This window comes from Trachypithecus francoisi, unplaced genomic scaffold (assembly GCF_009764315.1).
Source record: "Trachypithecus francoisi isolate TF-2019V2 unplaced genomic scaffold, Tfra_2.0 Lachesis_group0, whole genome shotgun sequence".
NCBI classification, from domain to species: domain Eukaryota; kingdom Metazoa; phylum Chordata; class Mammalia; order Primates; family Cercopithecidae; genus Trachypithecus; species Trachypithecus francoisi.
The window spans coordinates 128,024,418-128,039,101 of NW_022681453.1; the positions used below are offsets into that span (position 1 = coordinate 128,024,418).

The 14,684-nt window shown below is 41.9% G+C and overlaps 1 protein-coding gene across 8 annotated transcripts in view; it reads left to right on the forward strand.

Moving 5' to 3' along the window:
* The first annotated feature begins 257 nt into the window (after positions 1-257).
* The window catches only part of FXR1 (FMR1 autosomal homolog 1), a 67,397-nt gene continuing 52,970 nt past the window's right edge, over positions 258-14,684 (forward strand). For 6 of the 8 annotated variants that reach the window (XM_033211785.1, XM_033211786.1, XM_033211790.1 and 3 more), the window contains exon 1: positions 258-565. In XM_033211785.1, coding sequence (XP_033067676.1) covers positions 515-565 — 51 coding nt within the window. In that variant the 5' untranslated portion in view covers positions 258-514. Of the gene's footprint in view, positions 566-2,481; positions 2,820-14,684 lie in introns of those variants that run through there. The other 2 variants (XM_033211792.1, XM_033211789.1) reach the window with 2 other exon arrangements.

The following is a 14,684-nucleotide window of genomic DNA, read 5'->3' on the forward strand; positions in this document are numbered from 1 at the left end:
TTGGGGCACAATAGTATGTCTATTTTGTAGGCGTCCCTCTTCCCCAGGGCAACTGGAGCCCAAAAAGTGGGTGAGAAAGCCATTCCAGGGCAGCCAGCACTTCCAGAAGTTTAAGGTCAGGATGCCGGAGCGCTGGGGAATGCCGATGTGCCGGACAGGCTGTGCCTGGGCAGTGGCAGCTGGAGGAACTACCCGGCCGCCGCGGTGCTAACAGCCGGCACTGTGGGGCGGGGACCTAGGGGCGGGTCAACAAAGGTCGGGCGATTGTGTCGGGAAGCAAATCCGACGTAGACGGCGGCGGGCGGAGCTCAAGGCCAGTGATGCAGGATGCGCAGCGATCCCACCTGGAGAGTCGGGGCGGCACGTTGAGACCCCAGGGGTGAGGGGCGGGGGATCCAAATCCCCGCCCTGTTTTCCCCTCCCCTTTCCCCGCCTCCTTCTCGCCCCTCCCCCCTCCTCCCCTCTGGTTGGAAAGTTTCTAGAATCTCTTCCCAGCGGCCTTTGCGGTTCCAACATGGCGGAGCTGACGGTGGAGGTTCGCGGCTCCAACGGGGCTTTCTACAAGGTACTGACGGTTTTGCCACTTTGTCTAGTGTTCTGGGGGCTGGAGCGCGTTTGAGGGAGGGTTAGTGGTCCCAGGAAATGAGGTTTGGGTTGGAAAGGAGGCCAGGCCAAAGCTTGAGGCCGCTGAATTCCTTGCTTCTCCCCCCTCCACCCGCGGTTTAACGGTCTCGGGGGCCGGGGCTCCGTTATGTTTTGAAACAACACGTCGGACGCCTCTTGCATTTTCCTAGTTATGAACCTTCTTGGTTGCTAGTACGGTTCTTGGCGGGCCGGTGGGAAGCAGCTGAGTGGCTGCTGGGCGGCGGGAGCTCCCTCGTAGCAGGCCGGAGCTCTGGGAGGTGGAGGAGTCGTGAAAGGAGGCGGTGGGATTGTGTGGTCACACCCGCTCCCCCGCCCCTCGAACCGGGCCGGGCGGGAGCTCCTCAGCCCGCTCCTCCGACCCCTCCCCACCACCTGGGGCGGGTGTATCGCGGAATCTTTGGAATTCACCCTTGTGTTTGAGTTTTGGGCCAACAAATCTTTAGTGCCTGAGGAGAATGAGGGTACCGGATTGAGGCTTAGGATCGAAGACAGAAAAGCAGAAAACCTTGAATTGTGGCGGGTTGGAATATTTTTGCGGCCTGGGAAATTGGGCGGCGCCTTAGCCCCTCTATTACGGAAGAAAAGGAGAGTTGTGTGCTTTAAAGTAAGATTTAAAATGCGAAATGGATCAGGGAGATAGGTGGAGAGGTGACTAATTTCTTTATATCACTGCCCCTGTTTTTGGAGGGAGGTATTGTTTTGTTTTTCCCCCACGAGGTTTTTTTGTTTGTTTGCTTGGGGAGGAAGGGCATGCATTACTATGGAATCGGGGCTGAAAAACGTAAGAGGAATAGAGTAGAGGAATTTGGTGGGGCATTCAGCGTTCACATATCTGAAAATGAAATCCTAATAGTTTATTTTTTGCTGCTATGGCATTCTTTTCTCCTTATTTTCCCGAAATATGTCAGGCTGTTACAAGATCAATACAGAACCTCCCCAGCTGTTGTCTGTCAGTCAATCTCACTAAGCCAGCATCTCAAATGTTTGAGTGTCTTGGCTATTTTTACGAAGGGCCTTCTTCTAATACATGAGTATTGTGCGTATGCAAAATGAATCCTCACAGGTTTTCATTTCAGCGTACCTTTTATCCTTTGGGTTTTTATTTTATTTGGCCATGGTTTTCTATTTTCAGGGTTTTGTTTTTCCTTTCTTAGTTTACTGATTAGCTCTGTGGATTTGGTTTAACTGTCACGTGGTACTAGCATAATGGGGAATCACAGCGTATAAAGGATCCCCCTAAGCTTTTTGCAAGTTTAAATCTCCTTAGGTGGTAAACTTAAAGTAGGAGCAGTGCCTGTTAGAAATGAGACGTTGTGTTAATGCGTCAGTAGTTACATTAACGTTCTTGGTTTAAGACTTGATGTCAGACCAATGACCTAGGTGAAATTTGAGTACATATTTAATTGACTTTTGTTGTTATTGAAACCTGGTGGTTGCTTTCCCTGGACGACTGAAGATACAGTTCGCTGGGTAAGACGGCGCAAAGACAAGACTTAACCATGTTTTTCCTAGCAAGTGTAGATAAGTCGTTTTACATCACCCCCCACCCCTTTCTCTAAAAGTTTTAGATTCTCACTCTTTGGCTATATAGTTCTGGTGTAAGGGAGGTATGCATGTTTTCTTGCACATTGGAAAAAATAAAGTGATTATTTTGCTTTAATTCATGGTTCTGCATCATGCATGTGGTAGATAACTATCTTTAGCAAAGTATATTTGTCAATAGCCTGCTATACAAGACTTTTTTTCCTTTTTTTAATAAGGTGAAGGTAATTTGTTTTAGTAAAGATTGTTTGCAGTCTTTGGTTTCTCACGGTATTTTTTTTTTCCAGTCAATTCACAATGAATCAAATGTCCCCATTTTGGAACTCTGAAGTATTTATTATTGATCTCTATACGTACTCTACAGTCTACTGCTTGTTTCTACTTAGACTTTGACTCCATTACTCATTTTGCCTCACAAAGTGAGTTGGTACTTTGGCAAAGGTTGGAAAGGACACTAGCCACATGTGTGTGCACTGAAATCATGTACGCTTGAACATTTGGAATTTTATGTCCAGCCATAATCCACTTGCACATGCACTTTGTGGAAACTCTGATCTTCAGAACTCTGGAAGAAAGAGAATGGAGAAGTGGAAAAGAGTCCTGGATTTGAAGTAAACAGATGAGAATTCTAGGTCTGTACTTCACCTTATCATAATCTAACAATGGACCCCTGAACAAATATCTCTAACGTGAGGGCCTTGAAGTAGTTCGGTGATCCCCAGTATTTTTTTATCCTATTAAACTGCTGATTTGAGAAACATTGGCTTATTGCACAGAAATTTATTGCTTTTTAATCATTAGAATGTAAAAGTTGAGGTTAATTTACATACAGTAAAATAAACCTTTTTTGGTGTATGGTTATGAATCTTGATAAATGCTGACAGTTATCAAGATTAACTGTCACCTTAACTGTGGTGGTGTCAGCATTTATCAAGATTCATAGCCCCCAAATTTCCGTCATGCCCTTTTCAGTCAACCATTCCTCAACCCCAGCTTCTAGAGTGTTTTCTGTCCCCATAGTTTTCCTTATTCAGAACACTACATATGTAGAATTATACAATATATTGTGTAGTGTTTTGAGTCCGGCTTCCATTTAGCATAGAAGCAATTTAATTTTAATTAGTTTTTTTCCAATTTAGAAGATAATGCATGGTCACTGAGGGAATTTTGGAACTCAGCAAAAACTAGAAGTTGCCTTGAGATGAGAGCTGTTAACATTTTGTGTATTTGTTTTTTTGTGGTGTTTTTCAATGTACAGGTGATTTGAATTTCCCTCTTTTCCCCTCCTCTTACCCCCATATAGGCAGAAGACACACATTTGGCTATAAGCGTGAATTGCCATTGATGAGTTTCAAAGTCAGTTATACCTTGAGGCAGTGCTCTGTAGACTTTGATTAAAGTTTTTCTAGTAGAACTGAAACTTCATTTCACAAATTAATGGGAACCAATGAAACGCTGAAGATCTGAATATTTTACCTAAAATTAGGGTAGCCTTTAAAAAATAGTATGTACACAAATGATGGCATGCTAAATACATTGTTCTGCATTTAACAGTGGCTCTATAGTTAAAGAGATTAAAAACTTGATTTGTGCATGTTCGCAGCCCTATAAATCTGTGGGGATGAGAGGGAATGGGAAGATGTTAATTAAGCATTTGATGGTGGGCTATGCTGTTATATAAAATAACATTATAGCTTTTGTACTTTTGTACTTCTCATACCTAGAGTAGCGTCTTAGGTTTTATACTACCGGACATTTCAGGTGTCTTGAAAAATAAAGTTTTATTGAGGTAGAATGTATATTCTATAAAACTAACCTTTTTTAAGTGTACAGTTGAATGACAGTGTATTTACAGAGTTATGTAACCACCACCACAGTCTTCCTTCAGAACATTCCATTACCCCAAAGAAACCTCCGACTCATTTGCATCATTAAAGTGCTTTTTAACTGTTGTATATAAATATATATTAATCTTTGTAATAGCATTGCAATTTGTATGACCTTGGGCTGAGTATAATTTTATTTTATTTTTATTTTTTGAGACAGAATCTTCCTCTTTTGCCCAGGTGGGAGTGGAGTGGTACGATCTCGGCTCACTGCAACCTCCACCTCCCAGGTTCAAGTGATTCTCCTGCCTCAGCCTCCCGAGTAGCTGGGACTACCGGCATGCGCTACCACGGATGGCTAATTTTTGTAATTTCAGTAGAGACGGGGTTTTTCTATGTTGGCCAGGCTGGCCCCAAACTCCTGACCTCAAGTGATCCGCCCTCCTTGGCCTCCCGAAGTGCTGGGATTACATGTGTGAGCCACCGCGCTCGACCCTGAGTATAATTTTAAATAGAAGTTGAAAGTAAGTCACTCAGTTTCTGGCTCATAGGAAAATTTCCATGGTGTTCCAAGGGAACCTGTAATCTCTTAAGAATTCAATCACTTTCTACAGAAGGTAGAGTTCTTTTTTTTTTTTTTTCTTGAGACAGTGTCTTGCTCTGTCACCAGGTTGGAGTGCAGTGGCTCAATCTAGGCTTGCTGCAACCTCTGACTCACTGATTAAAGTGATTCTCCTGCCTCAGCCTCCTAAGTAGCTGGTATTACAGGCATGCGCCACCACGCCCAACTAATTTTTTGTATTTTTAGTAGAGATGGGGTTTCACCATGTTGGCCAGGATGGTCTCAATCTCCTGACCTTGTGATCCGTCCACCTCGGCCTCCCAAGGTGCTGGGAATACAGGCGTGAGCCACCGCGCCTGGCCAGAGTAAATTACTTTTAGAGCTCCGTCTGCTTTAACTATAACTGACTACAAAACAAATCTCAAAGTACTATAATATGTCTGTAATTCCCTATTTAGCTTGATTTAATATTAATTGAAATTCACATGTAATCTAAATTATACAGTAGGTATATTAATAATGGTGATGACCAATAGAATTATAGTAAAGAAGTTGTGTTCAGAGAGTATACTGACTTTTCAAGGTTAGTACAGAATCTTGTTAGTTGGTTTCATTGTGGAGATTTGTAATTGAAAAAACTATAATTGTCTTAATATTAGGGCACCCTGTTAATTTAAAAATACATAGTTCCAGATACTTCAAAATGGTTGTTTTGCATATGTAAGAAGATAATTTTCTTTTTTTTTTTTGAGACGGAGTCTCGCTCTGTCGCCCGGGCTGGAGTGCAGTGGCTGGATCTCAGCTCACTGCAAGCTCCGCCTCCCGGGTTTACGCCATTCTCCTGCCTCAGCCTCCCGAGTAGCTGGGACTACAGGTGCCCGCCACCTCGCCCGGCTAGTTTTTTTGTATTTTTTAGTAGAGACGGGGTTTCACAGTGTTAGCCAGGATGGTCTTGATCTCCTGACCTCGTGATCCGCCCGTCTCGGCCTCCCAAAGTGCTGGGATTACAGGCTTGAGCCACCGCGCCCGGTCAGAAGATAATTTTCATTAAAATGCTAAGGAATGAAGATTTAACTGAAAGTCAAAATAAATGATCACAACAACTTTTATTTTCATTCACAGATAGTTGCAAAACGTGCAGGGGAAGGAAGGCTGGGATTTTCTACTCTATCTTGCTGAAGATGATCACAGTTATTAAAAAGTCAACTTAGGCCAGTGACTCACGCCTGTAATCTGAGGACTTTGTGGGACCGAGGCGGGTGGATCACGAGGTCAGGAGTTCGAGACCAGCCTGACTAACATAGAGAAACCCCGTTTCTGCTAAAAAAAAAATACAAAAATTAGCCGTGTGTGGTGGCACACACCTGTAGTCCTAGCTACTTGGGAGACTGAGGCGGGAGAATCGATTGAACCTGGGCGGCAGAGGTTGCAGTGAGCTGAGAGCACGCCATTGCACTCCAGCCTAGGTGACAGAGTGAGACTCTGTCTCCAAAAAAAAAAAAAGGCAATTTAAATGCATATTTTTCTTGTAAAGTTTTGTATTTTGTATTAAAAGAGCAACACATAATTACGAAAAATATGAAAGCAGAAAAGCACATCTTATCTATCTCGAGATATATTGTCAAGTTCCTGGCTTTAAATAATTCCAGAAATTTTCCATATTTTTACTTTTATGTACCTGTGTATTTTCTATGTCAGGTATTTGTGTGCCTTCTGTAAGATAATAGTTTAAGATGAGAGCCTGTTCTTTACTAGATTATGTATTAAGCTTCTATATTTCCTGGTTTTCTTCTCCCAAGGACTCTGTGAGGTTGGTTTTTTAATTTTTATTTTTTAGTAGAGATGGGGTCTTGCTATTTTGATCAGGCTGGTCTCAAATTCCTGGTCTCAAGCAATACTCCCGTCTGGGCTTCCCAGAGTGCTGGGATTACAGGCATGAACACCAAGTCTGGCCAGCATTAGGGAGTTTTCAGAGTAAGTTTTAGGATAGGGAGCTTACATTTTCATTAGGAGGAAAAGGGCAGACACTTTGCTGGATTGTAACTGAGTAAGTTCTCTATCACGGTGTTAAGGTTGTCAAATTAACTTTTTTGTAGTGGGAAGAGCAATATGCATTCACTCCATGATTGATCCCTAATTCTTGTAATAGCTTTTAACTGGCAGGATCATCCAGGTAAACACCTTGGTTTTCTTATATGCAGTGTGAAGCAGTTGTATTTCCTTTAACCTATTTATAAGTTGTGAAATCTTTGCTAGTTTCTGTTAATGGCAGTCCCGTCTACCTTTAGCAAGTGTAACTAATTTTCATTGAGTACTTGGACTACTTTACCAGACTTCCTAGGTACCTTACCCGAATTTCCCATTTAATCCTGTCAACCACAGTGAGGTAGATAATGCCACCATTTGAGAATACTGAGGCTAAGTGAATCCAGGTCTGTAAAATTAGATGCTGATTCAAGATTCAGACTATGAAGTTTGACTCCATAGAACAAATTTCTTTAACCATTATGATACAGTATTTTTTAAAGTATAAATATGTTTCACCACATTATTACTAATTTTGAATTATTACTAATTGAGGAGAATTGTGAGGAATAAATTGGGAGGTTCCCAGAGAAATGATTTGAGCTATGCCTTTGCTTCAGACAAATCTGCTCTTTCTAATATGGTAGCCACCAGCCACGGACCTGAAATGTACTAGTCCGAATTGAGATATGCTTTAAATGTAAAGTACAAATTGGGTTTCAAAGCCTTAGCATTAAGAATGTGAAACACCTCAGGAGTTTTTTTTTTTTGAGCCAGAGTCTCGCTCTGTTGCCCAGGCTGGAGTGCAGTGGCACTATCTCAGGTCATTGCAACTTCCGCCTCCCAGGTTCAAGTGATTCTCATGCCTCAGCCTCCTGAGTAGCTGCGATTACAGCTGTGTGCCACCACGCCCAGGCAATTTTTGTATTTTTAGTAGAGACGGGTTTTCACCATGTTGGCCAGGCTGGTTTTGAACTCCTGACCTCAAATGATCCACCTGCCTCAGCCTCCCAAAGTGCTGGGATTACAGGCGTGAGCTACTGTGCCGGGCCAATAATTTTTTACATTGATTATATGTTGGGTAATATTTTAGGTATATTAGGTTAAATAATATTGCAATTAATATTACCTATTTCTTTTCATGCATTTTATTTTGAGATGGAGTCTTGCTCTGTTGCCCAGACTGGAGTGCAGTGGCACGATCTCAGCTCACTGCAACCTCTGCCTCCCAGGTTCAAGCAATTCTCCTGCCTCAGCCTCCTTGAATAGCTGGGACTAAAGGTGCCCACCACCACACACAGCTGATTTTTGTATTTTTAGTAGAGATGGGGTTTCACCATATTGGCCAGGCTGGTCCCAAACTCCTGACCTTGTGATCCTCCTGCCTCAGCCTTCCAAAGTGCTGGGATTACAGGCATGAGCCACTACCTCCTTCTTTTAATCAAGATAGTTTATGCCATCAGTGTATTTAACTTGTCTGCCATTCTCTATCTTCACCGTTTTTCTTGCTGTCTATTTTGGGAGGATGAACAGAGGTCTCCGTTAGTAAAATAGCTGGTGAAGTTTATTATTGTTGGCAAAGGGATGCTCTCTCGTGTTGAGATTTCTTCAGGATCAGGAGCCTCAGAGGCTCCTGAATTCCTTTCTTTTTTTTTTTTGAGACGGAGTCTCGCTCTGTCACCCAGGCTGGAGTGCAGTGGCCAGACCTCAGCTCACTGCAAGCTCCGCCTCCCGGGTTCACGCCATTCTCCTGCCTCAGCCTCCCGAGTAGCTGGGACTACAGGCGCTGCCACCAAGCCCGGCTAGTTTTTTGTATTTTTAGTAGAGACGGGGTTTCACCGTGTTAGCCAGGATGGTCTCGATCTCCTGACCTCGTGATCCGCCCGTCTCGGCCTCCCAAAGTGCTGGGATTACAGGCTTGAGCCACCGCGCCCGGCCATGAATTCCTTTCTTAATCTATATAATTAATCATAGATGGCTGTTTTTGGTTCCCTTTTCGTATAACCTTTTTGTTTTTACAGTTTTTCAGGTTATTTTCAAATCTTAAATTTTGTTGATATATGTACTTAGTTCATAGTAAGCACTCGGTATATATTTGTTGAATGATGTGTAATCTTAGTAACTGCTAACTTCATCATTTCTGATTTTGGTTCAAACTGAACTTAAATGATTTTTTTAAAGAAGTTATGTTTTGATCTTGGTCAAGTTCAGATACTGTCACAAAACTTGATGCATACATAGAGGGAACAGTATAGAACTTAAACTCTGCAACAAAAAAAGTCAGAATTTTTTTTTTTTTTTGAGTCTAGCTCTGTCGCTCAGGTTGGAGTGCAGTGGCACTCTGCCTCTTAGGTTCAAGCCATTCTCGTGCCTCAGTAATTATCGTAGCTGAGATTACAGCCATGTACCACCAGGCCTGGCTAATTTTGTGTTTTTAGTAGAGACGGGGATTTGCCATGTTGACTAGGCTGACCTTGAGCTCCTGATCTCAGGTGATCTGCCTGCCTCAGCCTCCCAAAATGCTAGGATTACAAGTATGAGCCACCATACCCGGCCCAGAATAGTTTTGGGTGGCCATTTGGAACCATTAACTCATTCCATTTCAAAGAGAACTGTTGGATGTTACATACAAATGGGTGAACCTAACAAGCTGAGAACATTACTGGTAGGTAAGCAGTAGTAGTAGACACTTGTGTATTCTTAAAGAAATCTTCACATCCTCAGTTGTCCTTTTTTTTTTTCCCCCAAATTCAGAACAGTTACGTGCTCAATACTAATGAATGCTGAATGCTTGCCTTGAATAATTTTTTTTTCTTATTAGAGCTTACTCCATAATTGGCTGGGTGTGGTGGCTCTTGCCTGTAATCCCAGCACTTTGGGAGGCTGAGGCGGGTGGATCACTTGAGGTCAGGAGTTCGAGACCAGCCTGGCCAACATGGTGAAACCATCTCCACTAAAAACACAAAAATTAGTGGGGCATGGTGGCTGGTGCCTGTAATCTCAGCTACTCTGGAGGCTGAGGCAGGATAATCCCTTGAACCTAGGGTGGCGGTGTGTGCGGAAGTTGCAATGACCTGAGATAGTGCCACTGCACTCCAGCCTGGGCAACAGAGTGAAACTCCATCTCAAAAAAGGAAATAAAAAAAAAAAACAAACTTGCTCCATAGTGATGCAATAATTAATGTATAATATAATTGGTAAATTTGCAGACTTTTTAAATTTGAGGAACAAGTATCTAGTGATTTAAAATAATTTTATTTTGTAGATTCAGTTGTGTAGATCTTTTTAAAAATATATTATTTGAAGTTAAGACTTTTTTGATTATAGTAGCAGCCTTGACTGTTTGGTACTTGTTGGAATCAAATTACAACTTAGATCTTTTAGGTGTTGTAAGCATCTTACAAGTTTATTACACAAAATGTAGATTTGAGGTCCCTAGAGAAGGAAAAATTAGAAGTGGGGAGTGGTGATACACATATGTGCTGTATTGAAAATGTGTTGGCTGACAATAAGGTAAGGTATATTCTGACTCTTAAAAGTATATGTTTGCATATATATGTGTATAATTTTATACACACATAAGTATGATATAAAAACTTAGTCTATTGTGTTCTTATTTTTTTTCCCTTGGTTGCTCTTCAGCACCTGGGTCTCTCACCTCCGCCTCCATATTAGGTAACCCTTGTTTGTAGCAAGTATACGTGGTTCCATATATTTCACCATGCTCATAGAATTGTGTATAGGTACGCATTCAGTTACAAATGTAGGGTTTTTCATTATTACTGTATTAAAATGTAGGGTTTTTCCAGTATTACTGTATAAAAATAGGATCATCCACATCTCAACTATTTTCATGCGGAGTATGATTTATTTTTTAAGGTTATATAATCATAAGAATATCTTAAATGCAGCCATTCTCCAGTTAATAGACATATACTTTGTTTTCGTTTTTTTTGTTGCTCCACATAACTATTTCATTTCCATTGGATAGATATCAAAGAATGGGATAGCTTGGTGAAAGAGAACCTTTAAAAAAACAAAAAACTAGTAAATGTTAAAAGGTTACTTTCCAAAAAGGCTTCTGATGCTTCCTGTTTTCTCTATCAATAATAAATGGCAACTCTTTTTCTTTGTATCTCTGCCAGAAATTGGTTTAATGATCTTTAATTTTTGCCAGTCTGTTGGATGCAAAGGGGTATCTCTTTGGAACTGGATCCCGGTTGTGAATTTTAATGTTTGTTTGCCATTTGAACTTGTTCTTTTAAGACTTGCCTTTGTTTGCCATTTGATTTTGTTTTTCTAAGAATTGCCTGTCTTCCATCCTGGCTAACATGGTGAAACCCCATCTCTACTAAAAATACAAAAAATCCCAGCTACTTGGGAGGCTGAGGCAGGAGAATGGCACAAACCCGGGAGGCGGAGCTTGCAGTGAGCCGAGATCGCCATGCCACTGCACTCCAGCCTGGGCGACAGAGTGAGACTCCGCCTCAAAAAAAAAAAAAAAAAAGAATTGCCTTTCTTGCCCATTTTTCCGTTGGGATGTCTTTTGTCAGTTTTGGAAATCTTTTTGTATTATGGATATTAAGACTGATCTAATGAAGAGTATCCCCTCTCTCACCTATTTATTTAGATTATTAATTTTGAGATAGGATCTCAAAATAAATAATACTGTGTCACCCAGGCTGCAGTGCAGTGATGGGATCATGGCTTGTTGCAGTCTTGATGTCCCAGGTTCAAGCGAGCCTTCTACCTCAGCCTCCAGAGTATCTGAGACTACAGACATGTACCACTATGCCCAGCTAATTTTTTGAAAAAGTTTTCTGTAGAGATGGGGTCTTGTTATGTTGCCCAGGCTGGCCTCCAACTCCTAGACTCAAGTGATCTTCCTGCCTCGGCCTCCCAAAGTTCTGGGATTACAGGCGTGAGCCACACTGTTCCTCCCTCCCCGTCCTTTTGACTTCTTTTCTTGTATTGCTGGTCATAGTGAAATTGTAGTTTTTGACATAATTTTTTTTTTCCATTAAGGACTGGGTTTCCAGTCCTGGTTAAGACAGTCTGTGCCCAGATTATACATATAATTTCTTAGGTTATTTTGGAGTTTTATTTTTACATTTAAATAGTACGTTAATATTTTTGCATGTTTATATGGATAGGCAGGTATGCTAGTGCCATATATTAATCATCTCTGTTTGAAAGTTGTTTTTCTTGCTTGTGTGGGAGTTAGGTACTTGCTCTCCTTAGCCGAATCTCCCTTACATCTAGGATTGGGATGAGAGGATGCTACTCAGCATCCTGGAGTGCTGGATCCCATTCCAGATTGATAGACCCTCCTAAGAATTACTCCAAAGAGTCTGGAGTGTTCTGGGAATACCATACAGAGATCTTGAGAAGGGAACATTGGGATTTGCTTTTTGGCAAATAAGGCCACTTAGGGATCTTATTTTCCTTACATTACTGTCTTGGATCCTCTCTTGTTATACCTGAGACACAGTAAGTAGTGGGATCTGAGACCTTACAGGGAAACCACTGTATTGTAGTGCCTTCATTTAGTGAGGCTTTTTTTTTTTTTTTTAAACCTTGTCCTGATAGGGAGCCCTTTATATAATCTGTTAACTGTGTAGACAGTCCAGAACTTTATTATGAATCCTTTAAATTACTTGTCATAAAAGCTCCAGGAAGATTTACCATGGTAGTTGTGGGGAGGGAGTAGCTTTAAGTACTCCTAGCACATCTTTGAGTGTCAGGGAGTACCCCATTTTAAGAATCTTCACCTCTTTTGTTTTGCAAATAGAGAAATTGTTGTTTTGGGATACCCGGTCTGTCGATCTGTCTCCCTATGTTGCCCATGCTGGCCTTGAACTACTAGGCTCAAGTGATCTTCCCGCCTCAGTCCCCTGAGTGGGTTGGGATTACAGACCCTTGGACATCCTTGAGAACTTTAAAGTTGCCTAGATAATGATGATCACCTAGATCTGGGAGGCAAGAAGTCAGACTTTTGCAGCTTGAGTTTCTTTTTTTTTCAGACGGAGTCTTGCTCTGTCCTCCAGGCTGGAGTACAGTGGCGGGGTCTTGGCTCACTGAAACCTCTGCCTCTCGGGTTCAAGCGATTCTCCTGCCTCAGGCTCCCAGGTAGCTGGGACTACAGGTGTGTACCACCATGCTCAGCTAATTTTTGTATTTTTAGTAGAGATAGGGTTTTGCCATGTTGGCCTCGAACTCCTGACCTCAGGTGATCTGCCTGCCTCGACCTCCCAAAGTGCTGGGATTACAGGTGTGAGCTATCATGCCCAACCTTCAGCCTGAGTTTCTTATCTGAACTATAAAGCACAGAAACACAGTTTCTCATTTCTACCGGTGATGGCACATAGGTAGTAGTACCATTCTAGATGTATGTGAGAGAAGTTAATTCATTACACACAGTGGATGCCTTACTGCATTGGGCTGTACTCTCGTAGAATTCTGGTTAAAAAAGATTGTTTGCTATGTTCAGTTTTCTCTTTCATTTTGAAAATCCTGTTAAATGGATCATGCAGTGTAGGGTGCAGAGCAGGACTGGACGTGTTGATTTTAGGGGTCAGTAAACTATGGGTGGAGATGTCTGAATAGTTGGAAGTTGGGTTTCGAATTAACAGAATAGATTGTTTTTCCATATGTAGATTTGGGAAATCAGTGGAAGATCAACTAATTTTTGTACTTTTAGTAGAGATGGGGTTTCACCATGTTGGCCAGGTTGGTCTCAAACTCCTGACCTCAGGTGATCTACCTGCCTCAGCCTCCCAAAGTGCTGGGATTACAGGTGTGAGCCACCTGCCTGGCCTCAATGCAATTTCATTATACATAAAACAGCATCAGTTGTCAGAGGCGCTGTACCATGAAGAAAGAAGAAATGTGCCAATTAATCTGAGCAATGGTTATCTTTGTTTTTTAATATTCTTACGTAGTTATTGAAAGATATCCTTCAAACAGTCCCATACATAAAATGGGAAGTTAAAGCAAAAGAAATTCATTAAAATATATTCGTATTCAGATATCTGCGTTTCTTCTCAAAATATCTTCCTCAGTGCCATGGAGAGTATTGGTGTTGTCAGCGAACTTTACAAGTGCTCTCCTGGCTGGGCATGGTGGCTCACACCTGTAATCCCAGCACTTTGGGGGCCGAGGTGGGTGGATCACGAGGTCAGGAGTTCGAGACCAGCCTGACTAATGTGGTGAAACCCTGTCTCTACTAAAAATAAAAAAATTAGCTGGGCGTGGTGGCACGTGCCTCTAGTTCCAGCTACTCGGGAGGCTGAGGCAGAAGAATCGCTTGAACTGGGAGGTGGAGGTTGCAGTGAACCGAGATCAGGCCACTGCACTCCAGCCTGGGCGACAGAGCGAGACTCCGTCTCAAAAAAAAAAAAAAAAGTGCTCTTCTTTGTTGTCTCCAGGATTTTCTTCCAATAATTTTTACTCATTTTGTGAGCCCTGATCCTGGTGCTTTCTAGATTTTATCAGAAGGTGTCAACAGACAAACATTCTGATAAGAAACCACAATCATTCCTACAGTGGTTCTTTGTTGGTTTGCTGAGTGAAATGCTAAGGGGTTACCATCAGGTGCCACAGAAAATCGCAGGCAAGCCAAGTTTGAGTACTAAAGAGTGACATTTATATTCTGACTGACGTGTCATTTGACATGTGTCTATCAGCTATTCCAAGATGCCATCCATTTTAAGAAGCATCCTGATTTCAGAGTTGTTAAATCAGTCAAATTGATGGGCTGGAAAGGTAGACTGGGGCCAGAGTATGAATCAATAAATAAACTGATAATTGATCAAGGGATAACAAGTGATAATAAAATCCATTGTGGCAGTTCTTGGGGGGGGGGAAAAACCCGAGGTGCTGAATTTTGCTTGAATTACATTAGTATCTTTTTCTCATGGGCTGTATATTTTGTAATCAAATTTATCCACAGCAGTAATATTTAACTGATGTAGTTGGGGCAGGTGGAGAGTTAACCTAGTCAGAGGAAAGACCCTTCACCATCTAACAACAGCTCAGTGTCTCTAATAAAGAAGGATTTATTTTAATCAGTTTATCTTTAGAAA